The 20,460-nt window shown below is 36.0% G+C and overlaps 1 protein-coding gene across 1 annotated transcript in view; it reads right to left on the minus strand.

Moving 5' to 3' along the window:
- Positions 1-9,352: 9,352 nt before the first annotated feature.
- Positions 9,353-20,460, minus strand: part of MTMR9 (myotubularin related protein 9) — a 71,253-nt gene continuing 60,145 nt past the window's right edge. Inside the window, exons 9-10 of the mRNA XM_007192690.3 lie at positions 19,263-19,414; positions 9,353-12,006 (exon numbers count right to left, since the gene is read on the minus strand). Of these exons, the coding sequence (XP_007192752.2) occupies positions 11,843-12,006; positions 19,263-19,414 (316 nt within the window). The 3' untranslated portion in view covers positions 9,353-11,842. The remainder of the gene's footprint in view (positions 12,007-19,262; positions 19,415-20,460) is intronic.

Genomic DNA, 20,460 nt, shown 5'->3' on the forward strand with positions numbered 1-20,460 from the left:
GAATCAGCTATGTGTATACATATATCCCTATATGCCCTCCCTCTTGTGTCTCCTTCCCACCCTCCCTATCCCACCCCTCTAGGTGGTCACAAAGCACTGAGCTGATCTCCCCGTGTGATGCAGCTGCTTCCCACTAGCTGTTTTACATTTGGTAGTGTATGTATGTCAGTTCTACTCTCTCACTTCATCCTAGCTTACCCTTCCCCTTCCCCATGTCCACAAGTCCATTCTCTACGTCTGCATCTTTATTCCTGTCCTGCCCCTAGGTTCATCAGAACCTTTTTTTTTTTTAGATTCCATATATATGCATTAGCATATGGTGTTTTTCTCTTTCTGACTTACTTCACTCTGTATGACAGACTCTATGTCCATCCACCTCACTACAAATAACTCTATTTCGTTTCTTTTTATGGCTGAGTAATATTCCATTGTATATATGTGCCACATCTTCTTTATCCATTCACCTGTCAATGGACACTTAGGTTGCTTCCATGTCCTAGCTATTTAAAGAGTGCTGCAGTGAACATTGTGGTACATGACTCTTCTTGAATTATGGTTTTCTTAGGGTATATGCCCAGTAGTGGGATTGCTGGGTCATATGATAGTTCTATTTTCAGTTTTTTTGTTTTTTTGTTTTTTAAATTATTTATTTATGGGTGTGTTGGGTCTTCGTTTCTGTGTGAGGGCTTTCTCTAGTTGTGGCAAGTGGGGGCCACTCTTCATCACGGTGCGCGGGCCTCTCACTATCGCAGCCTCTCTTGTTGCGGAGCACAGGCTCCAGACACGCAGGCTCAGTAATTGTGGCTCATGGGCCTAGCTGCTCTGCGGCATGTGGGATCTTCCCAGACCAGGGCTCAAAACCATTTCCCCTGCATTAGCAGGCAGATTCTCAACCACTGCGCCACCAGGGAAGCCCTATTTTTAGTTTTTTAAGGAACCTCCATAGTGACTATATCAATTTACATTCCCACCAACAGTGCAAGAGGGTTCCCTTTTCTCCAAACCCTCTCCAGCATTTATTGTTTGTAGAGTTTTTGATGATGGCCATTCTGACCAGTGTGAGGTGAAACCTCGTTGTAGTTTTGATTTGCATTTTTCTAATGATGAGTGATGTTGAGCATCCTTTCATGTGTTTGTTGGCAATCTGTATATCTCCTTTGGAGAAATGTCTATTTAGATCTTCTGCCCATTTTTGGATTGGGTTGTTTGTTTATTGATATTGAGCTGCTTGTATATTTTGGAGATTAATCCTTTGTCAGTTGCTTCGTTTGCAAATATTTTCTCCCATCCTGAGGGTTGTCTTTTTATCTTGTTTATGGTTTCCTTTGCTGTGCAAAAGCTTTTAAGTTTCATTAGGTTCCATTTGTTTATTTTTGTTTTTATTTCCGTTTCTCTAGGAGGTGGGTCAGAAAGGATCTTGCTGTCGTTTATGTCAAAGAGTGTTCTTCCTATGTTTCCACTAAGAGTTTTATAGTGTCTGGGCTTACATTTAGGTCTTTAATCCAATTTGAGTTTATTTTTTGTATGGTGTTAGTTAGTGTTCTAATTTCATTCTTTTACATGTACCTGTCCAGTTTTCACAGCACCACTTACTGAAGAGGCTGTCTTTTCTCCGCTGTATATTTTTGCCTCCTTTATCAAAGATAAGGTGACCATACGTACGTGGGTTTACTTCTGGGCTTTCTATCCTGTTCCATTGATCTATATTTCTGTTTTTGTGCCAGTACTATACTGTCTTGATTACTGTAGCTTTGTAGTATAGTTTGAAGTCAGGGAGCCTGATTCCTCCAGCTCTGTTTTTCTTTCTCAGGATTGCTTTGGCTATTTGGGGTTTTTTGTGTGTCCATACAAATTGTGAAATTTTTTGCTCGTCTGTGAAAAATGCCATTGGTAGTTTCATAGGGATTGCATTGAATATGTAGATTTCTTTGGGTAGTATAGTCCTTTTCACAATGTTGATTCTTCCAATCCAAGAACATGGTATATCTTTCCATCTGTTGGTATCATCTTTAATTTCTTTCATCAGTGTCTTATAGTTTTCTGCATACAGGTCTTTTGTCTCCCTTGGTAGGTTTATTCCTAGGTATTTTATTCTTTTTGTTGCAATGGTAAATGGGAGTGTTTCCTTAATTTCTCTTTCAGATTTTTCATCATTAGTGTATAGGAGTGCAAGAGATTTCTGTGCATTAATTTTGTATCCCGCTACTTTACCAGATTCATTGATTAGCTCTAGTAGTTTTCTGGTAGCTTCTTTAGGATTCTCTATGTATAGTATCATGTCATCTGCAAACAGTGACAGTTTTACTTCTTTTCTGATTTGGATTCCTTTTATTTCTTTTTCTTCTCTGATTGCTGTGGCTTAAAACTTCCAAAACTGTGTTGAATAATTGTGGTGAGAGTAGGCATCCTTGTCTTGTTCCTGATTTTAGAGGAAATGGTTTCAGTTTTTCACCATTGAGAACAATGTTTGCTGTGGGTTTGTCATATATGGCCTTTATTATGTTGAGGTAGGTTCCCTCTATGCCTACTTTCTGGAGAGTTTTTATCGTACATGGGTGTTGAATTTTGTCAAAAGCTTTATCTGCATCTATTGAGATTATCATGTGTTTTTTTTCCTTCACTTTGTTAATATGGCATATCTCATTGATTGATTTGCATATATTGAGGAATCCTTGCAATCCTGGGATAAAGCCTACTTGATCATGTTGTATGATCCTTTTAATGAGCTGTTGGATTCTGTTTGCTAATATTTTGTTGAGGATTTTTGCATCTATGTTCATCAGTGATATTGGCCTGTAGTTTTTTTGTGTGACATCTTTGTCTGGTTTTGGTATCAGGGTGATGGTGGCCTTGTAGAATGAATTTGGGAGTGTTCTTCTGCTATATTTTGGAAAAGTTTGAGAAGGATATAGGTGTTAGCTCTTCTGTAAATGTTTGATAGAATTTGCCTGTGAAGCCATCCGGTCCTGGGCTTTTGTTTGTTGGAAGATTTTTAATCAGTTTCCATTTCAGTGCTTGTGATTGGTCAGTTAATATTTTCTATTTCTTCCTGGTTCAGTCTCGGAAGGTTGTGTTTTTCTAAGAATTTGTCCATTTCTTCCAGGTTGTCCATTTTATAGGCATATAGTTGCTTGTAGTAATCCCTCATGATTCTTTGTATTTCTCCATTGTCAGTTGTTACTTCTCCTTTTTCATTGCTAATTCTGTTGATTTGAGTTGTCTCCCTTTTTTTCTTGATGAGTCTGGCTAGTGGTTTATCAATTTTGTTTATCCTCTAAAAGAACCAGCTTTTAGTTTTATTGATCTTTGCTATTGTTTCCTTCTTTCTCATTTATTTCTGCTCTGATCTTTATGATTTCTTTCCTTCTGCTAACTTTAGGGTTTTATTGTTCTTCTTTCTCTAATTGCTTTACGTGTAAGGTTAGGTTGTTTGAGATTTTTCTTGTTCCTTGAGGTAGGATTGTATTGCTATAAACTTCCCTCTTAGAACTGCTTTTGCTGCATCCCATAGGTTTTGGGTCGTGTTTTCATTGTCATTTGTTTCTACGTATTTTTTTATTTCCTCTTTGATTTCTCCAGTGATCTCTTGGTTATTTAGTAGTGTATTGTTTAGCCTCCATGTGTTTGTATTTTTTACAGTTTTTCCCCTGTAATTGATATTTAGTCTCGGAGCGTTGTGGTCAGAAAAGATACATGATACGACTTCAATTTTCTTAAATTTACCAAGGCTTGATTTGTAACCCAAGATACAATCTGTCCTGGAGAATGTTCCATGAGCACTTGAGAAGAAAGTGTATTCTGTTGTTTTTGGATGGAATGTCCTATAAATATCAATTAAGTCCATCTTGTTTAATGTGTCATTTAAAGCTTGGGTTTCCTTATTTATTTTCAGTTTCAATGATCTGTCCATTGGTGAAAGTGGGGTGTTAAAATCCCCTACTATGATTGTGTTACTGTCGATTTCCCCTTTTATGGCTGTTACTATTTGCATTATGTATTGAGGTGCTCCTATGTTGGGTGCATAAATATTTATAATTGTTATATCTTCTTCTTGGATTGACCCCTTGATCATTATGTAGTGTCCTTCTTTGTCTCTTGTAATAGTCTTTATTTTCACGTCTATTTTGTCTGATATGAGAATTGCTACTCCAGCTTTCTTTTGATTTCCATTGCATGGAATCTTTTTCCATCCCCTCACTTTCAGTCTGTATGTGTCCCTAGGTCTGTAGTGGGTCTCTTGTAGACAGCATATATACAGGTCTTATTTTTGTATCCATTCAGCCAGTCTATGTCTTTTGGTTGGAGCATTTAACCCATTTACATTTAAGGTAATTATTGATATGTATGTTCCTATTACCGTTTTCTTAATTGTTTTGGGTTTTTGTAGGTCTTTTCCTTCTCTTGTGTTTCCTGCCTAGAGAAGTTCCTTTAGCGTTTGTTGTAAAGCTAGCTTGGTGTTGCTGAATTCTCTTAACTTTTGCTTGTCTGTAAAGGTTTTTATTTCTCTATCATGTCTGAATGAGATCCTTGCTGGGCAGAGTAATCTTGGTTGTAGGTTTTTCCCTTTCATCACTTTAAATTATGTCCTGCCATTACCTTCTGGCTTGCAGAGTTTCTGCTGAAAGATCAGCTGTTAAGCTTATGGGGATTCCCTTGTATGTTATTTGTCGCTTTTCTCTTGCTGCTTTTAATATTCTTTCTTTATATTTAATTTTTGATAGTTTGATTAATATGTGTCTTGTTTTGTTTCTCCTTGGATTTATCCTGTATGGGACTCTCTATGCTTCCTGGATTTGATTGACTGTTTCCTTTCCCATGTTAGGCAAGTTTTCAACTATAATCTCTTCAAATATTTTCTCAGACCCTTTCTTTTTCTTTTCTTCTTCTGGGATCCCTATAATTGGAATGATGGTGCGTTTCATGTTGTCCCAGAGGCCTCTGAGACTGTCCTCAATTCTTTTCATTCTTTTTTCTTTATCCTGCTCTGTGGTAGTTATTTCCACTATTTTATCTTCCAGGTCACTTATCCATTCTTCTGCCTCAGTTATTCTGCTATTGATCCCTTCTAGAGAATTTTTATTTTAATTTATTGTGTTGTTCATCATTGTTTGTTTGCTCTTTAGTTCTTCTAGGTCCTTGTTAAACGTTTCGTGTATTTTCTCCATTCTATTTCCAAGATTTTGGATCATGTTTACTATCATTATTCTGAATTCTTTTTCAGGTAGACTGCCTATTTCCTCTTCATTTGTTTGTTCTGGTGGGTTTTTACCTTGCTCCTTCATCTGCTGTAACCCGATTTTAAATGACTCTCTTTGCCTGGAGGCCGTGGGGATTTTTACCCCCTCTTCATATTTAAAGTCTAATGGTTTTGCTAGGATATGTCTTGAAACTGACCAATCTGGATCCAAGTCTACTCAGACTTTCTTTTATTTCTGGAAACAGTTCTTGGATTATAGGTTTAAATATTTGTCCTGTTCCATTATTTTGTTTTTCTTCTTCAGGGACTACAATTATTCACATATTGGCTCTTCTCTGAGTGTCCTCTATGTCCATCGCTCTCTCTCTCATCCTTTTTGCTTACTATTTTTATTTTCACTCTTGGCCTTTCATGCTTTTCTTCAACGTTTTTAAATAAATCTTCAGTTGAACCTATTCTCCCTTGAGTAATTTCACCTTCAAGATGACTTTGTCTTTATTCCTCAGATTCTTTCCTGAGTTCATTTAACTCTTATTTTCTACCTTCCTGTTTCATTTTTGGTTATTTCTGTTGTGAGTTTTCTGATTTCTCATTTGAGGTTTTTTTCCTTATCATATACAGAAATTTTGTTTAAAGGTATTTATTCCTTTTGGAATGTGTGTTAGTTTTATTTTGCTTAATGTTTCATTTATTGGGGGATAATTTTCATCAGCTGAAATATTTTTATCCTCATTTTAATTTTATAGTTTTGCATAAATACTGTCTATTCTCTGTTCACTTTGTGCTTTTAAATTTTTTAAAAATAATTTTAAACTTACAAATACATTTTCAGTCTTTCCTTTTCCTCTGTAAGCTCCATAATTTACAAGAATACAGACTTATTTGGTAGAATGTCCCTTAATTTAAAGGCTGCCTGATGCTTCCTCATAATTAGATTCAGGTTGTGCTTTTTGTTTTTTGCAAAAAATGCCGTAAAAGTGATGCTGTGTTCTCAGTGGATCCTATCAGAAGGCACATGATGTTGATTTATTCCATTACTAGTGACGTTAATTATGTTTGGATTAGGTGGTATCTGCCAGGTTCCTTCACTGTAAAGTTACTGTTTTCCTCTTTGTAACTCGTATTTTATGGAAAGATACTTTTGAGACTATATGCTTTTGCTCACAAACTTTGACCTGCTAGTTTTAGCATCCACTGACAATGATTCCCTAGATCAGTTATTACTAGTGACTAAACAGTGATTTTCTAATGTCATCATTCTTTCTACATTTCATAGTTGGCATTCTACCCTAAGGAAGAGCTTTGCCTGTTCCCTCATTGATTTATTCATATCAATACATACTGAATAAATAGTATGTGTAATATATACTCCTAATTCTTGGGAGATATAGGTGGAAAGTATTTAGGTGGAAAGGTCATGATGTCTACAGCTTACCCTCAAATGTTTCAGCAAAATAATAGCAATCATACATACACACACTCAAGGGTGTTAAAGCAAATGTGAAAAAATGTTATACTGTTCACCTAGATTGAATATTTAAGGAATATCACTGTACTATTTTGCAACTTTTTTGCAGATCTGAATTTTTTCAAAATATAAGGTCCAAATATATATATAGCAATTTTAATCAAGACACTGCCAAAACCTTCACAAATATTTGAAAAAAAGTCAGCCTATAGATTTAATTTACTGCATTTGAGTGTATTCAAAGTTTATTACCATTGTCTATAGATATTTAACAATAGCATCTGTGCAACAGTCCTCTGAGGCAGAGGGAGAACATGACACAGAAATCTTATACACTAAGAGAACAGTACCGTGTTCGACACGTTTGTTTCTTGATTCAGTAAACCAAGCTTGACAGAGCAGCCAACTCAAGATAAATGATTCCAGTCTTAGGACATAAGTGAACTTACCACTTAAGGGAACATTACAAATAATACTAAAATGTTATGCAGACTTAACAGAAGTTCAGGATTTCCCCTATATGCTGACAGGTTCATCATATAGAAACCTGTACATTACAGCACTCTGAGGTTTTAGCAAAGCAAACATTACAGACACATTTGCTATACAGTGCAGTTTTATTGTGTAAGACATGAATAATAGTGCACTTAAATCCAAGAGTCATATTCAAATATATCAAGAGTCACAATTCAAATACATGGCTACTGAAGAAATACATACTTTTTTTAAAATTTATTTTTTAAAATAACTAAGTTGTGCAAGTACAACACTTTCAGTGTAGATGATAATAGATCTATAAGGATCCTAAAAAGCAGAATTCAGGGTGTATTTGTGTAGAATAGTCCACCTCTCCAAAAATACATGCATTTGAAAAAGTGAAGCAAATGTCTTGGGCAGACAGACACAGGCAGTGTTGCACAACTTGTTTTTATTACAAATCACAAATATATTTAATCTGTATACTCACAGATAAACAGAATGGCCCTAGAAGACAGTAAGCTCTCATCGTGAAGTATCTTTCACGACAATGCAGTGTCTGCAGTGAGCCCTGTTATTTTTCATTAATTAAGCAGAAACTACAGTTCTGCACTGTAGTTCAAAAATAGGACATTAGTTTATTTTAAAGGGAATTTAGATTAGAAGTTCAGACTTTCTAAAACCTAGCCCTAAAGTTTCAGAAGGTCTCTTCTGGGCTTTTGGTTTAAAGGAAGAAAATGCTGTGGACACTAGATTATAAGGACTGAGTGAAGGCAGAAGTCGTTTTATTCAAGAAAACAAAAATTAGCATTTCATACCATCTGAGAATAAATATTAATGTAGAAACCAGTCTTTTACTGTTTTTTGTTAAGATGGTGAATTACACAAAAATACTACCTATAATAACTTATTGTACCAGCTCTGGAGAGGGAAGATCTGAGCCATGTTAAAGAATAAGAAATAATTAATCTGTGTTGTCCTGAGGTATAGGATAAACCTGTATCAGAGGTACTGAATGAACGACTTCATTCTCTCGTAAATTTCAAAGCTTCCAGAACCAGGGGACTAACTGTTCTAAATACTGCCCATTTTTTGTCCAGGAAATACCTCTCTGATAAAGAGTGCTCCTAATAGGCTCATGTCATTTTAATTCATTAAATCTGGATATGGGTAAATACCAAAACTGTGTCTCAGGTTAAGGTCTGATAGTAAGTGAACCGGATGACTTAGTTAAGACTGACAATTAAAACAGCTAATCTTGAAACCAGATAACTTTAAGAGTTACATCTTTAAGCAGATTATTTTTAAATGCAGCAAAATGTTCCTATTTTTCACTTCAAGAGACAATTACTGGTCAAATATTTTCCATGATATTGACTTTTTTATTTAACATAAATACTGACTGAATCAAAGAATAAAATCTCACTAAATTTTCATCCTTTAAAATGAAAAGCAGTGACATCACCTCTACAAAATCAGGCTTTAGAATTCAAAGAAAAGTTTTAAAATTCTCCATACGGATCTTAAATGACTATCTATTGTCTTCCAAAGTTTTTCCAAAAATCACTTTAAAAACTTGCTTCAAAGGCCTAATTTTTCTTAGAAATAAATTTATAGGTGTCTTAAACCTATAAGGTTTTATAATGTCTGCTTGTTTTCTTCCCATTTAATAAAATCAAAATGGAAAATTTCAAACAGCTACTGAAAAGTCTTAGACCACCCAAAAAGTTTCAGCATTTCTATATAACCAACAAACTATGTTCTTCTGATTTTTAAAAAATTATTAATTTAAATCTAAGGATCCCTGTACTGTAGCAATATTTTTAAAATATTCTTTGTGGAGCTTACTTTTTTAAAAATTATTTATTTATTTATTTATTTTATTTATGGCTGTGTTGGGTCTTCGTTTCTGTGCGAGGGCTTTCTCTAGTTGCGGCAAGTGGGGGCCACTCTTCATCGCGGTGTGCAGGCCTCTCACTATCGCAGCCTCTCTTGTTGCAGAGCACAGGCTCCAGACGCGCAGGCTCAGCAATTGTGGCTCACGGGCCCAGTCGCTCTGCGGCATGTGGAATCTTCCCAGACCAGGGCTCGAACCCGTGTCCCCTGCATTGGCAGGCAGATTCTCAACCACTGTGCCACCAGGGAAGCCCCGGGGCTTACTTTTTTCATTCCAAAAATGTAAACCAGCCTTCACAATAATGTACACGAACTTGATTATATCTCACTTTATTATTGGCTTGTAATGGGGCAATCTGCATGCTCACTAATTCGGCCATCATTCTCTTCATTAAAGTTTTTAAAGCCATATTTATCAAAGACAATTCTCCAAACTTAACCTTTAATAAGTAGCTTCTCATAAGTATATCCACTGTAATTATTCTTTTTATCCAAGGGATGAGTAACTTTAATAGTATTACTAAAAACCCTCTGCAAATTATATTGAGAAAGCACTTGTCTTTGACAGAGTTCTCAGGTTTGGGGAAACCTTAGTATTTGCCTTATTAGATGACCCCTTTGAAAGTGCATTGATACCAAAGTTTGTTTTTACACCCTGTAAACAGAACTGAGGTTTGGACAATCCCTAATTATAAATTAACACTAAAACACAAACTTGTCCAAACAGCTTATGAATGCTGTCTCAATAAGAGAAAGAAAAATTGAAACACTATGTATGCTATTATTGTACTCTGGCTCACATGTAAAATGTTCATCAGGAAGACAGGTATAAGTTGATGGCATACAATTTCTCCATGACCAAGCCTAATAAAAAATCCCTCCAAAGTTTCCACCCACAGAATCCTTATGGCCAATTAATATTACCAGTGAGAGTCACTTCTAAAGAATCACTTAAAAAAAAAATCTCTATATGGTTTTCCTTATGGGTCCATTAACTGAGGAGAAAAAGGCTCCTTCTTCAATTTGGAGGATCCATAAAATGCTAGGGTGTTTCCTCTTTTAAAAAATTAATAGACATTTCACACAACACACAGATATCTACAGCAAGAAAGTACATCTTCTTTGCTCCTTGCCTTATTAGCCTTTAGGTGAGGCCTTTAATGCCCCAAGATTCATAACTATAGCCAAGAAAACAGGTCATGAATAAAACTGGGCTTGGCTTAGAGGAGAAAGCAGACAAATTTACCAAAAGAGAGCTCCAGCTGTGGATTGCTGTCTAGCCTTTTGCTACAAGTCTGAGGAAACAGAAAAAAAAAAGCTTGGGCAACTGGAGATAGAAAGTATTTGCCACTTTCTAAGGCTTCTGAACGTGGCCGTTAGATTTTGCTACAGTCGATTTTGAAGAATTACAATTTTAACTCAATACATAGCCCTAAAGCAGGGTTCAGTTTTGTTGTGTTTTACAATAAAATGGTTATATATAGATGGGATGGAAACGGTATTGATTGCCCTTCAACTATCCTTTTAAAGGAAAACTAGAATTGACAGTATCTGTTAAAACGACCTGTGCCACAAAACAAAAATGTACAAGGAAAGCACCAAACCACAAACTTTTAGAATTGCAGGCATAAACCAGCATAGCATATAAATATAGTCATCATTGTTTCTGTAACATTGAAACATTTCAAATTGGCTTCTGAAGTTTAAAACATAGCTGTATCATGTTCATAAACTTTCACCTCCACTTAAATTATTATTTGCCTAACAAACATATAATGGACAAATCAGCAGAGTCAAGATAAATTTTCAAAAGGCTCAAGACAATAAGAAAATTTTAACCTTAGTAAACTCTTAGAATATTTAAAAATAAAACACAATAAAACACACATATCCGTACATAAACCAGTGCAATAAGAACTTCAGACAAGGGCAGTGCATCTCTGGTTAAGGAAACCATATTTGTAGCTTAATCATAACAAATTAACGTGTATTCTAAATGACAGTTTAAGGTTACATCCAGCATTTGACACACATTTAACATGTGTCAAAACCCTGAAAAACCAATTCAACACTAATGATACCTTATCAGTAACAAATTCCTACTTTATTTCTATATTGTACATATTTTAGTGTCTACTGTTACAATAAATTTACTTCTTCTTAATGTAAATATCAGGACTATAGCTGTTGCCCTTGTAAAAATAATTGACCTTGAATAAATATTCAGCTTTTGCTTTCTTGACAAATCAGAATGAGGATGAATTCAGCTCTGTCAGTCCAAAAATATTTTAAAGAGAATGGCTTCTTTATGTGGCAAAGATATTGGAAATGGCATGTTAAACACAAAATTCTTGGTTTACCATTTCAGGTTTGAAAAATATTTCTATATTCGGAGTGCTTCCAAGTCTAAGCCTTTTTTTTAAACTAACAGATATTCCCTAAGAGATTAATCATATCCTTGACTGGTCTGGAGCACTGTTTGGAAAGTGGATGCAGAGAAAAGCTTAGGGTGAAATGGCGTATAACACAAATGGCATTAAATAGGTCACTTGTTTCGTGTAAAATAAAATGACTAGCACCTCCTTCCTGCTCCCAAAGTGAAGAGGCCTAACAGGCCACATGAAATGTGAATAATTATAGTAAGTTCCATTCATAAAGTTTTGAAGAGTCCATTATATTAGAAGGTTCTCACACCTAAAGCCTTAAGTTTAAGGATACTGTGTGAAAGTGAACTGAAGGGCAAGGGAGAGAGAGATGGGATACCAGTCCGGACAGTCCTCCAAGGGCTGCAGGGGATCTGGAATTCAGGGGCTCTCCTGCATCCCATCCTCAGTCTCCAGTTCTGCCAACTGCCGCCTAAGGATATTTACTTTTGCTTGTAATTCCTTGTTATATTCAATGATGTTAACCATTTCTTCATATGCTTCATCCAAATACTTGGAGGATCTGTTCCAACGTAGAAAAATACCTATTGAATGCACGAAAGAAAAACAGAAGGGTAAAGATACACACAATAGATTAGCATTATAATCCCATGCATTATAATCCTTCTCATTTTTTCACAATTCACATCTGTGTTTTATTATACTCTAAAATATACAGCAATCTTGAGGTAGTGAAAGAGTACAATTGAATACAGTATTCAAGAAGTCACTATGAGGGAACCCCCATAAGGTTAACAGCTGATTTCTCAGCAGAAACTACAAGCCAGAAGGGAGTGGCATGATATATTTAAAGTGATGAAAGGGAAGAACCTACAACCAAGATTACTCTATCCAGCAAGGATCTCATTCAGATTCAATGGAGAAATCAAAAGCTTTATAGACAAAAGCTAAGAGAATTCAGCACCAAACCACCTCTACAACAAATGCTAAAGGAACTTCTCTAAGAGGGAAACACAGGAGAAGAAAAGGACCTACAAAAACAAACCCATAACAATTAAGAAAATGGTAATAGGAACATACATATCGATAATTATCGATAATTACCCTAAACGTGAATGGATTAAATGCTCCAACCAAAAGACACAGGCTTGCTGAATGGATACAAGAACAAGACCCATATATATGCTGTCTACAAGAGACCCACTTCAGACCTAGGGACACATACAGACTGAAAGTGAGGGGATGGAAAAAGATATTCCATGCAAATGGAAATCAAAAGAAAGCTGGAGTAGCAAAACTCATATCAGACAAAACAGACTTTAAAATAAAGGATATTACAAGAGACAAGGAAGGACACTACATAACAATCAAGGGATCTATCCAAAAGGAAGATATAACAATTATAAATCTATATGCACCCAACATAGGAGCACCTCAATACATAAGGCAACTGCTAACAGCTATAAAAGAGGAAATTGACAGTAACACAATAATAGTGGGGGACTTTAACACCTCACTTACACCAATGGACAGATCATCCAAACAGAAAATTAATAAGGAAACACAAGCTTTAAATGACACAATAAACCAGACAGATTTAATGGATATTTATAGGACATTCCATCCAAAAACAGATTACACTTTCTTCTCAAGTGCGCAAAGAACATTCTCCAGGATAGATCACATCTTGGGTCATAAATCAAGCCTAAGTAAATTTAAGAAAACTGAAATCATATCAAGCATCTTTTCTGACCACAATGCTATGAGATTAGAAATCAATTACAGGGAAAAAAACATAAAAAACACGAACACATGGAGGCTAAACAATACGTTACTAAATAGCCAAGAGATCACTGAAGAAATCAAAACATACCTAGAGACAAATTACAACGAAAAAACGCCAATCCAAAACCTCTGTGAGGCAGCAAAAGCAGTTCTAAGAGGGAAGTTTATAGCAATACAAGCCTACCTCAAAAAACAAGAAAAATCTCAAATAAACAATCTAACCTTACACCTAAAGGAACTAGAAAAAGAACAAACAAAACCCAAAGTTAGCAGAAGGAAAGGAATCATAAAGATCAGAGCAGAAATAAATGAAATAGAAACAAAGAAAACAATAGCAAAGATCAATAAAACTAAAAGCTAGTTCTTTGAGAAGATACACAAAATTGATAAACCATTAGCCAGACTCATCAAGAAAAAGAGGGAGAGGACAAATCAATAAAATTAGAAATGAAAAAGGAGAAGTTACAACAGACACAGCAGAAATACAAAGCATCCTAAGAGACTACTACAAGCAATTCTATGCCAGTAAAATGGACAACCTGGAAGAAATGGACAAATTCTTAGAAAGGTATAACCTTCCAAGACTGAACCAGGAAGAAATAGAAAATATGAACAGACCAATCACAAGTAATGAAATTGAAACTGTGATTAAAAATCTTCCAACAAACAAAAGTCCAGGACCAGATGGCTTCACAGGTGAATTCTATCAAACATTTAGAGAAGAGCTAACACCCATCCTTCTCAAACTCTTCCAAAAAATTGCAGAGGAAGGAACACTCCCAAACTCATTCTATGAGGCCACCATCACCCTGATACCAAAAACAGACAAAGATACTACAAAAAAAGAAAATTACAGACCAACATCACTGATGAATGTAGATGCGAAAATCCTCAACAAAATACTAGCAAACAGAATCCAGCAACACATTAAAAGGATCATACACCACGATCAAGTGGAATTTATCCCAGGGATGCAAGGATTCTTCAATATACGCAAATCAATCAATGTGATACACCATATTAACAAATTGAAGAATAAACACCATATGATCATCTCAGTAGATGCAGGAAAAGCTTTTGACAAAATTCAACACCCATTTATGATAAAAACTCTCCAGAAAGTGGGCATAGAGGGAACCTACCTCAACATAATAAAGGCCATATATGACAAACCCACAGCAAACATCATTCTCAATGGTGAAAAACTGAAACCATTTCCTCTAAGATCAGGAACGAGACAAGGATGTCCCCTCTCACCACTATTATTCAACTTAGTTTTGGAAGTCCTAGCCACGGCAATCAGAGAAGAAAAAGAAATAAAAGGAATACAAACTGGAAAAGAAGAAGTGAAACTGTCACTGTTGGCAGATGACATGATACTATACATAGAGAATCCTAAAGATGCTACCAGAAAACTACTAGAGCTAATCAATGAATGTGGTAAAATTGCAGGATACAAAATTAATGCACAGAAATCTCTTGCATTCCTATACACTAATGATGAAAAATCTGAAAGAGAAATTAAGGAAACACTCCCAAGGAAACACTCCCATTTACCACTGCAACAAAAAGAATAAAATACCTAATAAACCTACCAAGGGAGACAAAAGACCTGTATGCTGAAAACTATAAGACACTGATGAAAGAAATTAAAGATGATACCAACAGATGGAGAGATATACCATGTTCTTGGATTGGAAGAATCAATATTGTGAAAATGACTCTACTACCCAAAGCAATCTACAGATTCAATGCAATCCCTATCAAATTACCAGTGGCATTTTTTACAGAACTAGAACAAAAAATCTTAAAATCTGTATGGAGACACAGAAGACCCTGAATAGCCAAAGCAGTCTTGAGGGAAAAAAATGGAGCTGGAGGAATCAGACTCCCTGACTTCAGACTATACTCCAAAGCTACAGTAATCAAGACAATATGGTACTGGCACAAAAACAGAAATATAGATAAATGAAACAGGATAGAAAGCCCAGAGATAAACCCACGCACCTATGGTCAACTAATCTATGACAAAGGAGGCAAGGATATACAATGGAGAAAAGACAGTCTCTTCAATACGTGGTGCTGGGAAAACTGGACAGCTACATGTAAAAGAATGAAATTAGAACACTCCCTAACACCATACACAAAAATAAACTCAAAATGGATTAGAGACCTAAATGTAAGACTGGACACTATAAAACTCTTAGAGGAAAACACAGGAAGAACACTTTCTGACATAAATCACAGCAAGACCTTTTTTGATCCACCTCCTAGAGTAATGGAAATAAAAATAAAAATAAAAATAAACAAATGGGACTAATGAAACTTCAAAGCTTTTGCACAGCAAAGGAAACTACAAACAAAACGAAAAGACAACCCTCTGAATGGGAGAAAATATTTGCAAACAAATCAATGGACATAGGATTAATCTCCAAAATATACAAACAGCTCATGCAGCTCAATATTAAAAAAACAAACAACCCACTCAAAAAATGGGCAGAAGACCTAAATAGACATTTCTCTAAAGAAGATGTACAGATAGCCAAGAAGCACATGAAAGGCTGCTCAACATCACTAATTATTAGAGAAATGCAAATCAAAACTACAATGAGATATCACCTCACAGCGGTCAGAATGGGTATCATCAGAAAATCTACAAACAACAAATGCTGGAGAGGGTGTGGAGAAAAGGGAACCCTCTTGCACTGTTGGTGGGAATGTAAATTGATACAGCCACTATGGAGAACAGTATGGAGGTTCCTTATAAAACTAAAAATAGAATTACCATATGACCCAGCAATCCCACTACTGGGCATATACCCTGAGAAAACCATAATTCAAAAAGACACATGCACCCCAATGTTCATTGCAACACTATTTACAATAGCCAGGTCATGGAAGCAACCTAAATGCCCATCAACAGATGAACGGATAAAGAAGATGTGGTACATATATACAATGGAATGTTACTCAGCCATAAAAAGGAACGAAACTGGGTCATTTGTAACGACGTGGATGGATCTAGAGACTGTCATACAGAGTGAAGTAAGTCAGAAAGAAAAAACAAATATCATATATTAACGCATATATGTGGAACCTAGAAAAATGGTACAGATGAACCAGTTTGCAGGGCAGAAATAGAGACACAGATGTAGAGAACAAACGTATGGACACCAAGCGGGGAAAGCGGCCTGGGGGTGGGGGTGGTGGTGGGATGAACTGGGAGATTGGGATTGACATGTATACACTAATATGTATAAAATGGATAACTAATAAGAACCTGCTGTATAAAAAAATAAAATTCAAAAATTCAAAAAAAAAGTCACTATGTACATGCTCATTAATTCTTCAAAAACCCCTCAAAATTATGAAATAGATCAAAATCCCATTCTCTGATATATTCAGGAATACAAACTGATCATTTACAATGCGATAAACTTTATAGTTTCACAATACAAATCTTTCTTTCTTTCTTTAAACAATTACAGAACTTTATCCAGACCTGTAAGACCTACATGTGTGAAATCACTTTCACTGGAAAAGTGGCAGTTACAGCAAAAGCAGAACTACACAAACTGTTATTTAAAAGCCTAAACTTCAGCACTCTCTCTCCCTCTGTGTTACTTACGAGACAGTCTTCCAATTCTGTAGGCAACTGCTTCTTTCCCCAAATAACAATAATTATCCTTTTATTATGGAGTAAAAGACATTTTCTCCTCTACACAGATGTACATTAACATATCAGCCCAGATGTACATTAACATATCAGCCCAAAGTAACGGCTTAAAGATACTCAAGTCAGGAGGCACAAACACCTTCCAGGCTGCAACAAGTCAGCAGCTGGCAAGTTCACAAAGGTTTTATGATTAGAATACTTTGTATTAGAATACTTTCCATAAACCAAACTGCCATGCACCCTAGAGAGTCCTTCTGTAATGTTTCCAAATAAACAGCAGAGAGACATTTTAAGGCCAGAGTAGTGTCATTATACAATCCATATACTTACCAGGAGAATATTATACCTAACATAGGATTTCTTCCAGTTCTAAGTTGAGGAGGTACTAAACATACAGAGAAACCCCTTTCTTAATGGAGTAGCAGGAACTCATTCATATAACAAAAAAATTTTCTTCTATCAATCACAATCCCTAAACTGTCAATAAGTTTTGGTAAAAACAAGTTAAATTGTCCTTTAGGCCATCGGACTCCCAATTTTGGCTTTCCTCCCAACTAACTAGATTCTCGTTTCAGTTATTAAACATGACAGTAGCTTTTAGGTAAATTGTCCCATAAGTCTTAAACAAGTAGTACAGCTGTAATCTCTCATTTAAGAGATCACCTGTCCTGCATATGTGACTATCTAAACACTCAATAAGCAAGGAGAAGTTCTGAGCAGCCCCAAATCCCCAAAGCACTAAAGCTCAGACTCAGAGACCCTGGAGACTGAGGCCACTTTCCCACAATTCTAACTAGGGGACACCTCGACTGATAAGATTAGAAGCATAAACTGAGGGGGAGGAAGCAGCTAATGACAGATATGCCAAGTGGAACAAGCCGTGAGAACTGACAGCCGGAGAAGTGACAGAAACAGGCTCGGTCTCAAAACAAGGAAGCAAAGCAACCTGAGACCCTTTTACACACAATGGGCAGTTTCCACACAAGAATTGCCCTTGAGAGCATAACGTATTAGAACACAGTATACTAACTGACATTTATAGTACTTCAGTTTACCAAACAGCTATCATTCCTGTGTGTATGCCTTATATTGTTTAATATAAAGATGAATAAAAATGTACTTACTACCTTCAAATTGGTTAAAAAGAAATTAAATGGTATTTTATAGTCTTTTGTTTAATGAACGGATAATATGTTTTAGATAGGTTTTGGTTATTTTTTAAAAAACAAGCTTTAGTATTTAAGGAGATAAGCTTCAGGAATCTGAAAAATTAATGCAGGTAAAACACGTTCTGGAGAACAGACATGAAAATTAAGCCTGGATTACTGTTCCACACAAACAGGACATCTGTCTTACTGCATTGATGGACGGCATTTATGTACGTTTCATGGAATCTGACTAGAATGACTAGCTCGTTACCCCTTCAACAGCCTTCAACAGAAGAATCTACCTAAGGACTACTTAATAAAGCAAACAGAAACCATCTCCTAGGAGCTTCCAGTTTATTCCTGTCCCAACCACCTATCACTTTTCTACACAAAAAGTAATATACTTTTCCTCACACCCATTAGGATGGCCTATCAAAGGGGGGAAAAAGCAGAAAATAACAAGCATTGATGAAGATGTGGAGAAACTGGAACCCGTGTTCGTTGCTGGTGGGGTTGTAAAATGATGCAGCCGTTACGGAAAACAGAATTACTGTTCCTCAAAATACTGAATGTAGAATTACCATATGATCCAGCAATTCCACTTCTGGGTACATACGCCAAAGAATGGAAAGCAGGGCCTCAAAGAGATGTTTGCACGCCCATGTGCCAAAACGTGGAGGCAACCCAAGTGCCCACTGATGGATGGATAAATAAAACGTCACGCACACACACACAATGGAAAATTACTCAGCCTTAAAGAGGAAGGAGATCCTGTCCCATGCTACCACATGGATGAGCCTTGAGCACATTAATTATGCTATGTGAAATAAGCCAGTCACAAAAGGACAAATACTGTATGGTTCCACTTATATGAGGTACCTGGAGTAGTCAAATCCAGAGACAGAAAGCAGAATGGTGGTTGCCTGGAGCTGGAGAGGGGCCCTGAGAAGTTGTTTATGGGTACAGAGATTTAGCTTTACAAGATGAAAAGTTCTGGAGACCTGTTTCACAGCAACATGATATACTTAACCATACTGAACTGCACACTCAAAGATGGTTAAGTTGGTAAATTTTGTGTTTTTGTCACAATAAAAAAAAAGTAATGTACCTTCTTATCTTAAGAAAATATCTGATATAAACAGCAGTATCCATGTACTCATGTACCCACAGGCAGTCAAGAGAACATCCTAGACTCTACTAATAAAAGGTTTGCAAAGGATGCATGGCTTACCCTCCCACAGCTGAAGACTCTGTGGAGCAACCGAAGGCCAGATGACAAGATTGTTGGCTTCAAAGAGAGGGTTGGTGAACTTACTCAGTTCACTGGGCCGGTTCACCCAGGACCATAGAGACATCGTTTTCTGCTGTAGCTTCAACTTACATCTGATCAAGAAAGAAAATTGCCATTAAAGCAATTAATTTATGACAACCACTATTAAATGCTCCTTCTAATAGGACAATTTCTTTTCTCTGTATGTTAGAAAGCAGAACACAAGACTTGTAGCAGAGGAACAAAATGTTGTAAAATTAAAATATTTGTCAGCATTTTTACCTGTCAACAACATCAAAACAAAGACTGTTTTGCAGGCTTCCAAAGCTGGCAACAAAGAGTTAATCCACCAAGAAGATATAATAATTATAAATATATATGTATGTTGCACCCGAGCCACACAACATATGAAGCAAAAACTGACGTAATGGAACAGAGAAACAGACAATTCTCTAATATAGTTGAGGATTTCACTATCCCAATAACTAGACAGAAGATAAATAAGGAAATGCAGGACTTAAACAAAATGTAAGACAAATATAGAAAACTCTACCCAACAGCAGAACACACATTCTTCTCAAGTGGACATGAAGCATTCTCCAGGCCAGACCATGTGGTAGGCCACAAAACAAAGCTCAATAAATTTTAAAAGACTGAGATCATCCAAAGCATCTTCTTCAACCACAAGGGAATGAAGTTAGAAATTGATAACAGAAGAAAAACTGGAAAATTCATAAATATGTGGAATTATATAACACACTTTCAAACAACCAATGGTTTAAAGAAGACATCACAAGAGAAGTTAGAAAATACTTACAGATGACTGAAAACAAAAACACAACATGCTAACACAACTCCTGTGAAAGTAATGCTCAGAGGGAAATTTATAGCAAGAACCTATGTTAAAAAAGAAAGATCTCAAATCAATAATCTAACTTTACACCTTAAGGAACTAGACAAAGGAGAGCAAACTAAGCCAATGCTTGCAGAAGGAAGGAAAAAATAAGATTACAGAGGAGACAGGCAAAAAAACTTTTTTAAAGAATAACATCAATGAGACCAAAAGTTGGTTCTCTGAAAAGATCAACAAAATTGTTCCTCTGGATAGAATGACAAAGAAAAAGGAAGATGCAAATAACTAAAATCAAAAATGAAAATG

Source organism: Balaenoptera acutorostrata, chromosome 6, assembly GCF_949987535.1.
Source record: "Balaenoptera acutorostrata chromosome 6, mBalAcu1.1, whole genome shotgun sequence".
Classification (NCBI taxonomy): domain Eukaryota; kingdom Metazoa; phylum Chordata; class Mammalia; order Artiodactyla; family Balaenopteridae; genus Balaenoptera; species Balaenoptera acutorostrata.